Genomic DNA, 17940 nt, shown 5'->3' with positions numbered 1-17940 from the left:
AAAACTATTTGGTTGGGTTTTTTAAATAATGCACTATTATTTCAACTACTGTTATCACTAGTCTTCTGAATTTAGAGAACTTCAGCAAATTGTTCAGTTTCTGGTTTGTTTCTATTTTAAAAAATTCTTATATAAACTAGGTGATGGTTAAGAGTCAGAAAGAAATGTTGTCAGCAGAAGAAAATCTTCCTGTGTTCTCCATTGTAGGTTTCGGTGCCTCAAGGCTCGCAAGCAGTGCCCCAGCAGACGTATCAGCAGCCTGTTATCATTCCCAGTCAGTCCAATCAAGGGTTGCCCACCACAGGAATGCCCGTCTACTACAGCGTCATTCCATCAGGGCAACAGAACAATTTAAGGTGAGTTTAACTCCTTTATTTGATTTCTCAGCAACTAGGCTTAATTACCTTGCAATAACTGACAGGATCTGCTATAGTATTGCATATATTAACATGTATTTTGAAGACAGACTTACACGTTATTTTTGCTCTTAGGCAATTAACTAATACAACAAGTACTATTTTAATTAGGACAAACCTATTAGACTGGAAAATATTGTTTCCATATCCATTTCAGCAATGCTTTACTAAAGTTTCCTGTTTTAAGTTTTCTCTGTTCCTTTTCCTATACATGAAACACCAGTGTTCAGCAGCAATGCCTTTTTGCAGTACCATTTAAGACGACTGCCCATGTTCACTGATTTTGTCAAAGATACTACTTTAATAAGGTGTAGAGCAAAGAGAATTTGGATCCCAGAAAAAGACTGACTGACTTCCTTTTTGGAGCTTTGTCTAGAAGAAGCTTAGCTTGCTTTGTCTGTGTTTCTAATGAGGGCTGCTGGCACAGAGCTGGCTGTGAAACAAGTATAGGAACTTTCTCCTGTGCTTGGCTTTTGTTTGATAAATAACTTTTTCTTTACACACCTTGGTAGCAGCAAATTGGTCTTACGCGTGGAGACCTTCTGTGTATGTGTCTGTGTCCCCAACACAATAGGAGTGTTTGTGAGACAAGGGATAGGCAGATAGCTTAAAGAATCCATTAGGATCAATGCTTGTTACATTTTTTTCCTTTCTCTAGTTTTTTTGAGCTTACAAATGTGCATCATTTAAAAATACCTTCCTTGCAGCTTTTAAACAAGCAGCAACAGTATGAAGCTTGCTTCATCCTTTTGTGAGTGCAGAGACTTAAATAGTATTTATGTCATCTCTGCATGGCTTCATCTACTTAAATCTGAATTCCTGTTCTTGGTATTTGAAGGTTCTTTTTGCCCTTGTCTTCTGTAGTTATATTTGAGGTTCAGTGAAGCCATAGGTAGACATAATCCCAGACTTTTTTTTGAAGTCTTGTTGGTTGATCTTTTGCATCATTTAGAATGTCCCCCTCCTTTGAACAGGGAAACATTTGTTAGGAATTCAGACAGCATCTTGCTTTTATCAAAATAGTTCTTGTTGCAGCACTTTGACAAGGAAAGCAGAATAGTGTTCTGCAGGAACTGAGCAGTCTCAAACCTACAGGTCACTCCTGGAAGCTGTAGTCAGTAAACAGATGAGAAGCTGTGTGAGAGCATAGATCCCATGCAGATACAAACCCGTCTGGTTTAGTTTTCACTGAGTTTTGCTGCTTTAATGGAAGAGTATCTTTAAATTATGTAATTGAACTCTGGGACAAAGGATGGAACAAACGCCTTGTGACGTGAGAATGGTAGATCCAACAGGATTACACTTACATTTTTCCAGAATTTGAAGTAATAAGATATTATTTTTTCATTCCTTCAGAATGTTTACTTTATCTGTTAGTATAGAAATGAAGGTCCACCAGCCTGACGATGTGGCTCTGGCAGTATGATCAGTTAGTGCTGTGACAGTATTTGCCTATATCTGTTACCTGCTTTCCCCTGAATGTCCTCAAAAATACCTGGCATAAGTATACTTTTAAAGTTACCCTTTTCCTACATATTAAAAACAAATTAAAGGTCATTTATCTTCTTGAGGCATCTTGCTTTTCCCACACCCAATTTGGGAAAGTCACGGGAATTCAATTATCAGAGGTGTGCTCATTTGGTGTGAGAGATAAGCTGGCTCAGCCGCACGGGGCCGGGCTCCAGCTGAGGGGCTGCATCTGAAACCCTCATGGCAGGTTCTGGGGTGGTCGTTTAACGGAGACCTAATTCTGGTTAATTGGGCAAGGCAACGCATTGTCTCATTATTACTATTCTACATGTTTTTATACCAATACAGCGCTATCAACACAAAAATAGTATATCAAAATAGGTGAATTAGTGCAGCATCTTAATGTTTGCAGGGTATAAGGTTTTGCCAAGGAAGAGGTGGGAAACTTCAGTCTTCTGAAGAATGAGTAGATTTAAAGGGAGGTGGGAATATTATTGATTTTAAAAATGAACAAAATCTCAGTGATTTGCAGTACGTGTAGACAGCAAATGCAGCAGACAGGATTAAATAAATGAGTGTAGCAGAAATGCCTGTTAATCATGTTCTTTTTTTATTATATTATTACAGTTCATCAGTAGGATATTTGCAGCCTCCTGGGTCAGAGCAGATGCAGTTTCCTCGAACATCATCACCGTGCAACTCTCAGCAGCTTCAAGGACAGCAGTGTGCAGGTTGGGGGAATAAAGATTTTACTGAAAGACTTGCTATTATTATGCTGAGTGATTGGATATTTGCTATTAAGGGTTTGATTTAGAATTAACTACTGTATTAGATTTCCTTCTTTGTTCCATTTTTGAAGTTACATTGGAGGCAGATTCACTCTATCTCAATTTGTTTATCGTTGAAAGCTCTAAAGTTACTTTCTTAGAATTCAGTAACGTGTATCATAGTGCCCTGTGTGTCTGCTTGTGAGTTGAGACAGACATGGGAGCTATAAGTTGTCAGCAGAACGACTTTTGTATTTTCCTGAATAGCTCCACGGGTCTGAAAATTTTGAGATTTTGGGTTTACATTTGATAGAATGAGCAAGGTACGTTTTGAAAGCAGTTACTTGGCTCTTCTACTCAGGAAGCTTTCTAGATTTCACTTAATGGAGTAGGAGTAGTGATTTTCTTGAGAGTTCCTGAGAAGATGGTGAAACTGTAAGCGTTCTGGGTTTGGATAGAGAGGAGTGGTAGCATTCTGACCTGCCGAGAAGCTAAATGAAATACTCCAGAGCTGTGTGGGGTGTTCTGGTTCTGTTTTTATGGTAGCCTTATGTACTGCTTTTACTTTCATAGTTTATAGCAACCATTCAAGTCAGAAGCCATCACCTCCTACATTATTGCCACCTTCATCAAAGTCAAAGCCACAACAGGCTGCTTCCATTGTGCACTACAGCATAGTGTCTCCACCCTCATCATGTAAAAGTTCGCCCACTGGTCTTTCCATCATGCAGCCAATAAAAGGTATATTTTATTGGGATTTTCATCTAAGCCATTCTGTCTAGAAATCTGTTGTAGATGATCAGACTGATTTTGTGGCTAACTGCTACCACAACTGCGACTTGAGAGCCATCTCTGCAAATATTTTTTTTTCCATAATTCCTCATCTGAATTGCTATTATAGTAACTTTTAAAATGACAGCTTGGAGCTTGAGTGAAACAATAGCTGACTTCATGAGGGCAGCCTGGAGGCAGCCTCCAGCAGATGTGTGTCAGGTAATCTCAAATACTGCTATCTCAGTATTTTGCAAGCAAGCGATAGATTAAACAACCCGAGGTCAGTGACCCAGATTCCACTATGGATGTGGCGTTTCTTACAAACATTTAAGATATTTTTAGATCCTGTTTATTCATAAACAGATAACATGCAGTTAAGTGCCAAGATAGCTGGATTAGCAGTGTACTATAGTTCACGGGCAGGTTTGGTTTTGTTTCGATTTTGCTTCAAGCTGGTTTGGCTTCTATTCTGGAAGCCTGGTTTCAGGGTGTCTGAAATGGGTCTTGCGCTCCTTGGTTCTTCTACCTTCCTAATCTGTCATGGAGGTGCTGGTTTTGTGCAGTTTTGAAGGTCTGGTTCAAACCAGTTAAACTGTCATTTAAAGAAGTTTGGGGAAGGAGGAAGCCCTCTGGCATAGGGAGAATAAATTCTGCGAGAAGAAAGAAAAGCTTGCTTTTCAGTGCTACTGAGATGGTGAATCAAGGCCACTGAGGTAAGGACAAGGAAGATACAAGCAGCGGAGTTGTGTTTCTTGTAGTTTGAAAAAGTTACAGAGGATCAGACTGCAAATCTGGGAAGCTCTTTCAAGGATTTCCTTTGGGTTTCCCCTTCTCATGGGCTTTGACAGGTGATAAAGTGTCTGCAAACTGACTTAGGTGTTCCGTGACACTTCATTTGTGGCAGGATGCTTGTTTAGGAAAATAATTCCATTTATTTTCATTTACTGAAATGCTGTGGAATGAGAAGTAGTAGAAAGAAAAAAGGGTTTCTGGATGTACAGAGTTTTCTTTTGCAGTTTAAATAGCGTTTTTAGGTTGTGGCACTTCTAGAAATGGTGTTTAGATGGTTTTGAAAGACGCGTGGTTTTGTTGGATGTTCAGTTCTTACAGAACAGATAAGTAAAAAGAGGATGGTAGGGTGCTACAGGCTAAAATACTATAAAACAATAAGATGTAAATAAGTATAATTTATATCATATGAACATGATATGCATGAAAATACCAAAATTAATCAAATTTTCTTGTGTAAAATGTAGTGTGTGTATATAGATGTTTGGTACCTCTCAGGGATAAGTTTATGGCTTTACCACTTGGAAACTGTTGTTATATATTATTCTGATTATGTAGTAGATATCCATAAACAGTTATATTTTATTTTGCTGTGCAACAAAACAGAAATATTTGCAGTGTGGCTCTTATAGGGACAGAGCAGGCACTCTTAAAATTGTGTCCTCCATTAAAGTTGGCCAGATACCTGATGCTTCCACTGTAACACATGGGTAGGACTTCTTGCCATTAAAAAGAACGTATAGATGTGAAAACACTGCTAATATTACTTCATTTATTTTTATAAATATCAATATAGTAAATATTTCAGAATACAAGTTACAAAAGCTAATATAGTTTTAGTATTAGGAGTTCATTATTCTACATGGTTTGGATTGCTTTTCAAAGGAGTCTGTTCCTTTTTGTGGAGCCTGAGGGTAGTAAAAACAATAGCCCGTTCTAAAAAAATACAAGACAAATACATTTTATGATCCGTATCTGGCTGCCCCCAACTAATGCTATGACATAGGTAGCAAATTAAGAAGATTGTAGACTCCCTCTTTAAAGGTGGGTGATTAAATTACATTTAAACCATGTGTTTTAATCGTGGTTTCTGAGAAATGCTGTAAACAGCAGGTAGAGCAGAGAAGGAAATTGCAAACAGCCATTGCCAAGTAAACAGGACGTTATCCAGATTCCCTGGGACAGAGCCAGCTGAAAGGGGGCTACAGCTTCTCTCAGCAGCCCCTGCTCCCAGCTCCTCCCGTGAGACCTCACGAACAGCACGGGCCCTTCTGCTCCGCTCCCCTCACCCTGGCACTTCGGCAGCTGCCACAGCAGAGAAGTGGTGCCAGACATGGGCATCAATTTGCAGTCTCTGCCCAGGGTCATTTTGCCACAGACTAAAGATTGATTCCAGGTCTTTCCAACGTATGCCATCATACCATATCAAACACTTTGAGTCCTTATTGCTGTATATCATGGAAAACTATCTAGGCAGCTTCTATTTTTAAATAAAACATATTTGCTTAATACTACATGCTCTTCAACACATTGCTCTGTCAGTAACTACCATGAATGTTGAATATTTTCAACTACTGTTAAATAGAAAATAAATAAATAAATAAAAATCTCAATGAGTTTCAGTGGTTCCACTATCTCTGGAAAGCCATCTTTAAAAGAGTTAACTACTGTAGATTCATCTGATAAACAGTGGAAATGTAATTGTGCAGAAGATACTGCTCTAGTTTTCTAGAATTCAGCAGCTCATTTAGCAAAACATTCCTTATGTTATTTCCCTTTTTTTTTTAATTAAATTAACGTCTATTCTGCTAAAATGAAAAATGAAATATATGATGAACTAACTGCATGCCACTGATTTCTTGTCTCGTAGCGGTAGCGCCACCACCAGGTGGAGGAGTAGTAATGATGCAGCTAAATATTCCCAACAACCCTCAGCCTCGGAACCATTCGCCTCCACAGTGGAAACAGAATAAATATTACTGTGATCATCAAAGGGGGCAGAAGTCCACAGAACTTAGCACTTTAGACAGTGCTGCGCAGGTATGAGGTCTTTGTTTTGTCTTCCAGGATGACTTAAAATTTGCATATATTGCTTATTTTTTCAAAAGTTCTTTTTGGGGAATAAAAGTCTGCTCCAATAATACTTAAAATAGCTATTTTACCTTTACTTTGGTCTTTAAATGCTGTAAGTGTTGTCTAGCTTGTTCAACTAGGTACTTTTTAAAAGACTAACTTGTTGTTTATTCCAGTTGCAGCATAGTCCTCAACTAGGTAGTCCTGTCACCTCACCGGCCCAATCACCAGCACCAGCTCAGCTATCAAACATGAAGAACATCCGTCCCACGTTAACACCTCTTTCTATTGTGTCCCAGTTTTCTAGACCTTTTGTCCCTGGACAAGGTATATTTTTAGCCAACTAAAATTTGTGTATGTTTTCTATTCGAATGTTTTAAAATACAACTTATAGGAGGATTTTCTGACGAACTGTGGCTCACTTTAGCAGCAATATCATAGAATAACATATCATAGAATGGTTTGTTTGGAAGGGGGCCTTAAAGATCATCAACCCCCCTGCCGTATGTCAGCCCCACACTTCCCACCAGACCAGGTTGCTCAGAGCCCCATCCAGCCTGGCCTTGAACATCTCCAGGGATGGGGCATCCACAGCTTCTCTGGGCAACCTGTGCCAGTGTCTCACCACCCTCACAGAAAAGAATTTCTTCCTAACATCTAATCTAAATCTGCCCTCTCCCAGTTTGAAGCCATTACCCCATGTCCTATCACTGCACTCCCTGATCAAGAGTCCCTCCCCAGCTTTCCTGTAGCCCCCTTTAGGTACTCAAAGGCCACTATTAGGTCTCCCCAGAGCCTTCTCTTCTCCAGCCTGAACAGCCCCAACTCTCTCAGCCTGTCCTCACAGGGGAGGTGCTCCAGCCCTCTGAGCATCTCCTCTGCACTGACACTATCCCCTGTATTCTCAAAAGCATTTGATCATCTTGTTACTGTGAGAGCTTCTATAACCCACTGGCTTTCTCATATATGAAATTCCCAATTTCAGCATTGAAAATATTAATAAAACATTTGATATCACTTAGATTCAAGTTTTAACCATAAATCAAGAACATGATGCACGCTGTCACAAACAATATAATTTTTAGAGCTACAAAGATAAAATAAATGATGTGAGACTAGCAGATCTTAATACATTAGGTGGGTATGTTATCTTTTGGAGCAAAGGATGTAGAAACATGATGCTGAGATGAATGTTCTGCCAGACTCATTTATTAGCTGATGATGCACTGAATCAAATCACTGCCTAAGTGAGAATTCTTCATTTTTTTTGTAGAAAAACTAGCATGATGGGACTAGAGCCTCTGCCCAATGCTGCTGCTTCACTTAGCATTTCGGGTAGTTCCCACCCAAAGACTGAACAAATTCCTTGTAGAAGAATCTCATTCCCCTGCTGCCATGTTAATAGAAAATAGGGAGTTTTCACTGAAATGCGATAGTTGATAACAATTAAAAAACAAATAATAAAAAACCCTTTGTCAGTGAGCAAAGATGCCCTGTTATAGTTCCCAAACTCAAAATTAATGGGTCTAATGGTTACTTCAAAGCAGAACTTAACAGAAAATTCAGTACGTCCTCCTTATTGATAAAGAAAACTTTATTTTTTTTGTCTTTGTCATATGTTCTGCATAATTTTTATGTCATTGCTTTTGTCTTGTGATGTTGTAAAAATTCCAGGTTGCCTGTTGTAAAATATACCTCTCAACTTCCTTCATCTTCTGGGATTACTAAAAACTTCTGTTCCATTGTCTTTGTGGATCCTCGAGGCAAACAGGAACATGAAAATGTACCTGCCTCTAATAAGGGATATAACCGTGAAGATAATTAAATTACTACACTGAGAGGAGCTTTAGCCTTATTCAGCTCATTTTGAAATGAGTTAGATAAGACTGCAATGAAGAAAAATTTTAGCATGTCTTTCAGTGTAATCCTTAAATGCAAGAAAGCTTGTACCTTTTCACCCTGTGATCAGTATGTGACTGATTTATACTTATTCGTGCCAAATCTTCTTTTGTCAGCCTCGCCAAATACACTACTTTGTGCATCGTTATTCTGCTTTCTCTTCTGTGTAAGAAATACATAGTAAGAGGAACTTGGAAGAAGATTTCATATAACAGAAAAACCCTTCTAATTACCTTTCTCTTTAAGGAGATGCCAGATACCCATTGCTTGGCCAACCCCTGCAATACAATCCACCATCTTTATTACGTGGACAAGTAACAAGCCAACAGGTATTAAAGAGAACGATCTCCTGGCAGCACTGAAAAAAATAATTCCGGGCTACCATTATAACCACCATGAATAGGGAAACCTGTTATTGCTTTTCTAAAAGTAATTGAGTGGAAGGTGCTTGCTTTCCAATAATGGTTTAATTCTGTGTTGATACTTCCCATTGTTCTTGTCTTGTTGTTGTTTTTTTTTTAAAAAAAAAAAGTCCTGAAATTTAGCTTTGGGCATAGCGTAGATTATGGATTTATTTTTTTAAGCAATTTGCCAGCAGTTCCAAGAATGAGAGAGAACATTTGCTAAAAGGATTTTTTTAAATTTGAATAACGGTTCCCAAAAAGTAGAAAATATGTGTGGGTAATTCTAAACAAAGAGTGGGTTTGGTTTTTATAAGAAAAACAAAACTAAAATATTAGTGTTAGCAAAGCTAAAAAGTTCTGCCATCTCTTTAATTTTTGGGACAGACACACAGACCCCTTACCTCTACCTTGCTCAGTTCTCCCTGAGATCAGTCAGAAGATCTGATGGATTGGGGGGAATGAGAGGGTGTTCTTCCAAGAAGATTTAAGGTGATTTATTTGTTTTCCATCACTTCTTCCCTTTCTTCTGAAGCCAAGGATTGAGTGTTGCCCAACTGCAGGACTGCTAAACTCCCAAGACTAAAATTAGACATGAAAACCTTTCCTGTACCATGGTAGCGCAGATTACTTTGCAGACATTCCTCCACACTGTTTTTCACTGAGATAACCTAGAAATTTTAAGATACTGGTGCACTGCCATTAAAGTACATAATTTATCTCAATCTTTCCAGTGTCAACCTGGAAACAGACATGGAAACAGGGGAAAGAAACCAGCAAAGAAGGCTGCTTCAGCAGATCTTGGTGCAGGAGAACCAGGTATGGAATTTCTGATTGACACAGTTCTCCAGAAAAATGAATTACGGTGATGGGCTGGGAATGTAATAAAATAAGCACAGGTGAGAAAAGGGCAGAACAGAGAGTAATTGAACAGAAATGGACATGGCAAACACAGGAAACACAAGGATGGGGACTTGATTTGGAGAACAGGGAAGAGGGGGAGGCTAAGTGAGAGAAGTGTTGTTTTGAAGGCTGGAGAAAAGACCAGAGAAGATCAGGATTTGACAGTACTTTGTCCAATCTGGTACTGGACATAAGCTCTATTGTATTGTTATATTAAATACACATACCCCTGCTTCCTTTTATTTGCATGAAATGTGACGTCAACCATAAGCCACAAATTAGTTTGTGCTTCTTTTTTTTCCCCCTTCTAATATAAATAAGCACATGGATTTGGGGGACATATTAGGAGACCTACAGGGTTAGCTCCTTGGGAGTTAGTAAAGATGTCGTCCAAATAAAACCTGACATTGTCTATCTTGGTAGCTTTACTCCAAAGAATTTTTGTTGGGAGTGAGACCCACTATCAACTCTGCAGAAAGTTCCAAATAAATCAGCTTTTCAAAGAATTTACTGGAGAGGATTTTTTGAGAGAAGACAGACTAGTTTTTTAGCACAGTGATGTATGAAGGTTTAAGGCAAACACAGTGAGATGCTACAGTGAGTTCTCAAACCTGCTGCAAGATCAGGGGTTGATTATTATTTTTCCTTCTCTTTTTTGAGGGTCCTCTTTGTATTCTCAGCTTTTATTTGTAAGCTTGTGGCACTAGGCAGTACTAAATGGGAAAGCAAATAGCAGAAATGGAATGCCTGTGTACTTGGTATCAGCCAACTGGAGACAGAAGTATGAAATAACTCATTTTCCATTGTGTAGCACAATGACCAATTTAGATTCAATGTTTTTCTTGTTTCAGTTGTGGGAAAAGTTCTAGAAATTACTGAGCTGCCAGAAGGCATAACTCGCATGGAAGCAGAAAAACTATTTGGAGAACTTTTAAAAGTTGGTGCCAAGATTCGGTGGCTACGGGATTCGCAGTGTCTGCAAACACAGCAGCAGCAGCAGCAGCGTCGTTACTGCGGCAGCGGAGACGGCAGCGTGACCACTGAGCCACCCAAACCCAGTGACTTGGCTTCCACCTACACGGTTCTAGCCACGTTCCCCACAATGTCAGCTGCTCAGAACGCGTTGAAGAAACAAAGTAGTACCTCAGTGAACAAGTTCAGGCTGAGAACAAGCAAGAAGCACTATGACTTTCACGTTCTGGAAAGGGCTAGTTCTCAGTAGCGGTTCCATCAGTGGACACTCAGCCTTTACTACTTCCATGTCCTCCTCTCCTCGATTGGCTTGATGTTATGGGGTTTCTGCTCTCTTCATAGAGACTCCTGGGGTGTTTTGTCATATGACATTAGCCATTGAAGAATAAATAACCCAGTGATCCAGCAAGATGAAGAAAAAAAAAACCAACCAGATTTAATCCCAGAAAATAGCAAGGAATCATCTTTGAGACAGGCAGCTTTCTACAAGGAATGCTGCTGAAATGCCCCCTACTTTTATAGTAGTTTTGTTTTATATTTTTGAATTCTTGTATCAGATCCAAAGTTCTATTGTACAGCAAACGTTCATAAAAATCCATATGCAGATTTGTATTTTATAATCCCTTTTCACAGCCAGCACACAGCTGTCCATTCCAAGGCAGGAACCTGAGGATTGGTGGAGGGGAAAAGAGAACCATTTTCAAGGAATTACACTCATTTTCTAGCAAACTACCCCAAATCTTAAAGTTAACCTGTTCTTTGTCCCTTGTGGTTTTTCTTTTTTTTTTTTTTTTTTGTTAAGAAAAAAAAACCCAATATGTAATTTTAGTAACTAACTCCTTAGATGGTTGTTTTCATTTGAGATTCATTCCAGCAATGCCAAAAGAAATGACAAGTAGGTTGTACCCTTGAAGGATTCACTTCTGATCCAACAAGTTTAATAATTATTTAAAGGGGAATATGAATAGGTTACAAAGAATGTTCACAGAATCACATTTTAATATTTCTTCTTTCTAGCAAAAATGTGAAGAAAACTAAAATGGATCTTCACAAGTGACAAAATGTTTGCACTTTAATTGTGTTCCCACCAGTATGGATCTCTTTCTCTTCCTTTTCACGCTAAGATAATTGTGTTTGATAAGTGCTGGAAACCTTTTTAATGGTTTAAGTTTTCATCATTTGCAGATGCTCACTGGACATTAAAGATTCATTGCACATAAATGAAACAAACTTTTTTCAATTTGTGTAATTTGCAAGGCTGTACAATGTGTGCTGATGCAAGCCTTTTTCAGTTCAAGAAAATAAATGTTTACAAACACAAACTTTTTCAGTGCACTTGTTTAAACTTCTAGGAGTCTTTTGAAACCTGGATGAACCCATATTAATGGTTTGGATCCCTTCAAATGTGAAAATAGAAAATAACACAAATACTAGAACTTCTCAAAGAACCACTATTGCTGTTCCTCTTCTTGAGGAGGAACTTGCTTCTACAAAATGCTGTAGCAACAGGTATTTATGTGACTAAAGACAAACTTACACTCAGATGCTCCCCTAAACCAGCAGATGTTCAGCTTCAAGGCCCAGCCAAAAGACAAACCTACTTATCCCTGTCTGCTTTTCTAAAGGGATGGTACTTCTTGGCATTTGAGTTCTTATGCTACTCCATGAATAAGGGGATGTATTTCCTCCTCCTCAGGTTGGATTCCTGTAGTTTACTGCACCCAAAACCAAAGATGGCAAGAACCCCAGTTTATGCACAGAGATAACATGACTAACGCACAAGTTCCATCACTGCCTCTTGCCAATTTCCAGTGCTAAATTAAGATTATGGTTTTAATCCTGTAAAAGTAGTTAAAAGATCAGAGGTCTGTAATGACAGGTGTCACAACCCAGAGAGGCAGCTGCCTCCCGTGACTAACACATTCCAGGACAAGAATTTTCACAGATGTAGAAGACTAGTCAGCTGAGAGCTTCAGTCTATTCTGAACTACCCAAGAACTAAACCTAAATCAAACCATTTCCAAAGTTTGCTGCGTGACTTGCTTTGTTTAATAAACTTTCCCCATAATAACCAAAGAAGAAAATGTAATGAGAGGTAAGCATGGAGAACACAAGCAATCCAAACAAAAAGAGGGGAGGAATACCCTGATTAGGAACAAGGCCCAGCAAATACTTAATAAAGTAAATTGTAACCTTGAGTGCAAACTGCCCTAGAAGAAACAATTAGAACATGTAATAAGCCGGTTGCATTCAAATCCTGAATCTGATACTTACCTACAATTACTACATCTAACTGAGACCATTTGTACCTTCCTGGCTTTTACACTTCTGCCCCCTTTGGCTCCTTCAAACACACGAGATGGGGGACTGTGCACAAAGCCCTGGAACTAGATTTGTTCCATAGATTTGGATTGTGTTCTAGAAAGCAAATAAATGCACTTTATGGCACGAAATAGACCCTGTATGTAAAACTAGCATTCTCAACAAATCTTACAGTATTCTAGTGTATTTCAGCATCCTATCACTTTAAAGCCATTTTAAAGCAAATAGTGGCAAAAGGAATTAACTGGGGATTTAAACTGTATTTCAGTAATTTAATACATTTAATTTGCTTGGGAATGTGTCATAACTTTTAAAGCTGAGGAAAAAGCACTGGAAGAATAACCAGAAAAGCCAAACAAATTTGGCTATCGCTACTCCACCAAAGGCTGCTACTTCTTGGTTTTAATTTTTAATAGCTATGTTACTGTGTAGAATGCATGTATGAATTGTGAACAGATTTGATGTCATCTGTGATTTCACAGTTAAAATGACAATTTGAAATTAAGAAAACAAATCTAAGCTCTGTGCTCTGGGAACGCTCAAACCCACGTGGACTTAAGGTTGGATTTGTGTAGATGGTGACACCTGAGAATCTACTCACAACCTCCACAGGGCCACCAAACTACAGCCTCAAAGACCTCCTATTTCAGTAAGACTGCATTGGTATAAAGTGAAATATTGGTAATAGGCATCTTGCATCTTACCTGAGACACCTCCCTGAGCAAATTTAACCTATTATAATCTGAAATCCTTTTCTTTCATTCACACTGAGAAAATGACATAAAAATAAAAGTAGCACAACACCTACAAAGGCTGTAGTGCTTAGGTGTTTCTCCCTGCAACCATCCCACTGGCCTTCTGCATAACACGTTTCAAGATGCAGGTGATATACCACAGTGGCACACAGATAGGAGTCCAGTTCTGCCTAAGCACAACTAGAATTCTTTAGCTTGATAAATCAAATAAGGTACTTTTGACACATAACACACGGTATGAAGCACAACTAGAATTCTTTAGCTTGATAAATTAAATAAGGTACTTTCGAGACATAACACACGGTATGACCCCCTTCTTTTCCTTGCCCTATTCAAAATACTTTTCATATCTAGGGATGCGACTTCTCCCTCTCAAGGTGGAATGGTTACATTCTTGTGCTCTGACACTCATTTGTGCCTTAAAACTTCACATTTGACATGTCTGTTGTTTTGAGTTAATCTTGTACTAACTTGTTTGGATGTCTGAAAGGGAGTCGTGATTAAAATTGCTACTAACTACTTTTATAAATATCTATTTTAGCCCCATGACATATTTTTTTCCCTAGAAGATTGGTACTGGCTGTAATTTCCTGTATTTAGCCCTGAGGATATTTCTATGAATTTTTGGAGAAAATTGATCAAACCACTTTTAAGTTACAGGTCATGAAAAATTACAGTAGCAGGAATTTTTATGTATTTCCAGCTGAGAAAGGACTTCTATCCCTTCAGTGTTTCTACAGCTCAGTTTTAATGAAGATTGATGTGCTGCTCCTATTCGCATTTAAAATGGTTTCAGTTTGTTTGGGTATTTTTGGCTATTGATGTCAGCAAATGTAAACTTAAAGTGCACAATGTCAATGGGACTTCATTTTGGAAGCCATGTTTCTTGGGTGTAGACCAGAACCCTTACAAGGGCCTAATTTCCAAAATACTCTGAAAATTAGTAAGTCCCTTTAAGTTCTCCTATTCTGGAACCTAATGGTTTCAGTTTGTTTGGGTATTTTTGGCTATTGATGTCAGCAAATGTAAACTTAAAGTGCACAATGTCAATGGGACTTCATTTTGGAAGCCGTGTTTCTTGGGTGTAGATCAGAACCCTTAAAAGGGCCTAATTTCCAAAATATTCTGAAAATCAGTAAGTCCCTTTAAGTTCTCTTATTCTGGAACCCGAGAGCAAGGTCACTATTCACAGGTCCTTAGTAGCCAGGTTTATTTTTTATCCTGCTTGTAACTAGACATTTTGTGATGTTTGTTTGCTCTTTGTCAGGTTGAAAGTGGCTCTTGCTTTAAGAGATGATGAAGCAGCATTAAGTTTTGGTCCAGGGCACAAACATTTCAGTGTTTGCTGCTTTTTTTCATTTTTCAGTCTTGTTGGTAAAACACAGGAGCCTAGTCGTTCTAGGATAGGATGCATGCAACTGCAATGAACCCTTTCTGCACTTTTGGAGAGAAACTTGAATGTCAGATAAGACTAGTGCTGTAAACCAAAGAGCTACATAGGAAAATCTGTCTGTTGCCGATAGTTGTATGCTTTAAAAACTGGTATAAATTACAAAAATAAACTGTGCTGCTGTGGATAATGCTTAAAAGTGAGGTTTATTCCTAATTCAGTTCCCATGTCCCAGTTAACTGAGAATCTGAGTAAGGACTGACTGATTTTCACTTGCAGTAGTGAAATTTTTCAGACGCAGGTGCAGCAGGGATGCCAGGAGCTGGCTGCAACATGGACTAGCTTCAACCCTAAGTGATCAGGTACACCTGAGGTCCCCAAATTACTTGACTTTAAAAAAAGAAAAAAAAAGCAGCAATACTGTATATCATACTTGAATTACAGAGGACTCCGGTTTGAACTTGAGAGGGGAGACACTGGCATTCTGCTTCTTTCTAATATCTTAACTTTTGCACTAGTTGGAGGCTTAACTAGGGAGATTGGTACGCAGCACATCCTTGCCCTTCCTGTGTTTTCCAAATTAGTTACTCTAAGAAACAGCATTATTAAGTGTGCTATGAAGGTCTATCCATTGTTTTATACATACAAGGAAATACACCAGAGCTTGTCTCCACACTTAAATTTGTTGCCTTTTTACTTGGCTTAAACTGATACTTTGATTTGTTAATGAACCATGGATTAGCATGAAGCAACACTGCAATTAAAAAAGTGATTCACTATTAAAAATTTTAAATCCAAGTAGATCTGTGCTGTTTTGGGGGGGGAAATAGTCTCTTAAAATGTAAATGACTGGCTTGCATGGTTTCCCATAACGATTGCTTAATTTGGTTTTGTGTATTCATTTTAACAAACTAGCTGGCATTTCCACCACAGTAACTGATACTACATACACACACACAAAATTTGCCTAAGTCAGCCAGGGACTTGATAGCACACCAAGGTACTGAATTCTGGGTAATGCATCAGCTATTGTTATTTTTTACTATTTCCCAATAAAAAGCTCTACTTTAAGTAGTTACCCCTGCCTTTTCCTAGGCCTACAAATTGAAGACCTCTGCTGTTTTCCAGGGACACCTGCTCTAGGGGCTCTCGGCTCGATTACAGCAGCAGAGGCACATGCAACAGCAGCAACTCAGTGACCCTACAGTTAGAGAATTATACTTGTAAAATTGTAATTACTTGAGAATGCAATATAAATAGTTCCTGATGATGTAAATGATTGTACACCCTCACAAAAGTTACTTATCCAGTTGTCAGTAAGCCTTTCCACTCCTATGGTTAACCAAAATTTCTTCCTTGCTTGAAGTGGTGTAGAAATTTTTGAAAATCATATTTACAAAATAATTTCAAAAAAATATGTTGTTCAACACTTCTCATGCAACTTAGCTTACAACTTAGGGTTTCGAATGAGTGCAATAAATGCAAACTACAGCTGTTGGGAATGCCATGAGAATTAGTGCAACACATCCAGGTTCTTCATAGAGCTGATTATACTAATACAGATTACAACCAAACCTCTTCTATGTGCACTTGCATGTCTTTTTGTTCATCTCCAAAAAAATTATAGCTTAATTTTATACCATCCAGCCTTTGGCATTGTTCTTAAATCTATTTTGCACGAGGAAGAAAATACAAAAAAATAGTACAATCTCAGCAGCAAACCTAATATTCTGACAGTTATTTCTTAAAGAAACTCGCAGAACCACAATATGCAAAATAATTTCAAAAAAATATGTTGTTCAACACTTCTCATGCAACTTAGCTTACAACTTAGGGTTTTGAATGAGTGCAATAAATGCAAACTACAGCTGTTGGGAATGCCATGAGAATTAGTGCAACACATCCAGGTTCTTCATAGAGCTGATTATACTAATACAGATTACAACCAAACCTCTTCTATGTGCATGTGTGTAACAGAGATGTCTTTTTGTTCATCTCCAAAAAAATTATAGCTTAATTTTATACTATCCAGCCTTTGGCATTGTTCTTAAATCTATTTTGCACGAGGAAGAAAATACAAAAAAATAGTACAATCTCAGCAGCAAACCTAATATTCTGACAGTTATTTCTTAAAGAAACTCGCAGAACCACAATATGTGTATGCAAAGCTCACCCAGCGAGCAGGGTTACTGTGACACCTTTTTCCCATGCTGCATCTTGGAAGAGATAAAAACATTTTTCTATATTAACACTTATTTGCTTCTTTTGACAATCACTTTGTAGGTTTTTTAGTTGTCATTATCCAGCGACTTTTCCAATTAAATTCTGGGTAACACAAAGTACAACAGTGAAAAGCTTCCCAGGCTGAGAGATACTGTATTTTTTGGCCTTCAAATGCTTGATAGTACCTGCCTCAGCAGTATTTACCCAGAATACATAGTCACAGTCCCAACTGTCTTTCAGAAAAAATTAAGTGCAGCATTTTTACCAAAACATTATCAGCAGAACACTTGAAGGAAACTGTCCTGCTCCCCTTGCTGTGAAATGTTGATCCAAGAGACTGCCTTTGCTGTCTGCACCCGACAAGGCTGTGCTGTAAGCAGAGTGCTGTTCCTCTCACAGTCCCACACACAGCCTGCCTCACCTGGGAGCACGGAGGACGTCCTGGCCTTACCTCCCGCCACTCACAGAGGGCCTGTGCACGTCGCACTCTCTACTTTTAATATACCTAGCACAGACTTCTGTCAAACCGGTACCTCCTCCATCACTTTCCTCCTCTGTCGCACCCTTGCCTTTCCCAGGGTGAGTGCACAAGCCGGGGTTAACTGCGCCCGTCCTCTCCTGGCAGCCCCTCACCTTTAGACCCCTTCTCCCCGCAGCTGCCCCCCGGGACCGCCTCAGCCATTCCGGGGCGGAACAGGGCGGAGCAGCCCAGCCGCTGCCGCGGACACCCTCCAGCCGCCAAGATGGCGCCCGCCTGAGGCGAACCCTCCGCCTCCCCGCGCGTGG

At 39.0% G+C, this 17940-nt stretch overlaps 1 protein-coding gene across 10 annotated transcripts in view; it reads left to right on the top strand.

Annotated features, from left to right (window-relative positions):
• Window positions 1–11786, top strand: part of R3HDM1 (R3H domain containing 1) — an 87958-nt gene extending 76172 nt beyond the window's left edge. For 6 of the 10 annotated variants that reach the window (XM_014941158.1, XM_014941163.1, XM_014941161.1 and 3 more), the window contains 8 exons: window positions 208–356; window positions 2514–2617; window positions 3227–3394; window positions 6087–6256; window positions 6466–6616; window positions 8435–8517; window positions 9324–9408; window positions 10344–11786. In XM_014941158.1, coding sequence (XP_014796644.1) covers window positions 208–356; window positions 2514–2617; window positions 3227–3394; window positions 6087–6256; window positions 6466–6616; window positions 8435–8517; window positions 9324–9408; window positions 10344–10714 — 1281 coding nt within the window. In that variant the 3' untranslated portion in view covers window positions 10715–11786. The remainder of the gene's footprint in view (window positions 1–207; window positions 357–2513; window positions 2618–3226; window positions 3395–6086; window positions 6257–6465; window positions 6617–8434; window positions 8518–9323; window positions 9409–10343) is intronic. The other 4 variants (XM_014941162.1, XM_014941164.1, XM_014941159.1 and 1 more) reach the window with 3 other exon arrangements.
• Window positions 11787–17940: the final 6154 nt, after the last annotated feature.

This window comes from Calidris pugnax, unplaced genomic scaffold, assembly GCF_001431845.1.
Source record: "Calidris pugnax isolate Ruff unplaced genomic scaffold, ASM143184v1 scaffold60, whole genome shotgun sequence".
NCBI classification, from domain to species: Eukaryota; Metazoa; Chordata; class Aves; order Charadriiformes; family Scolopacidae; genus Calidris; species Calidris pugnax.
This window is presented reverse-complemented; position numbering and strand designations above follow the sequence as displayed.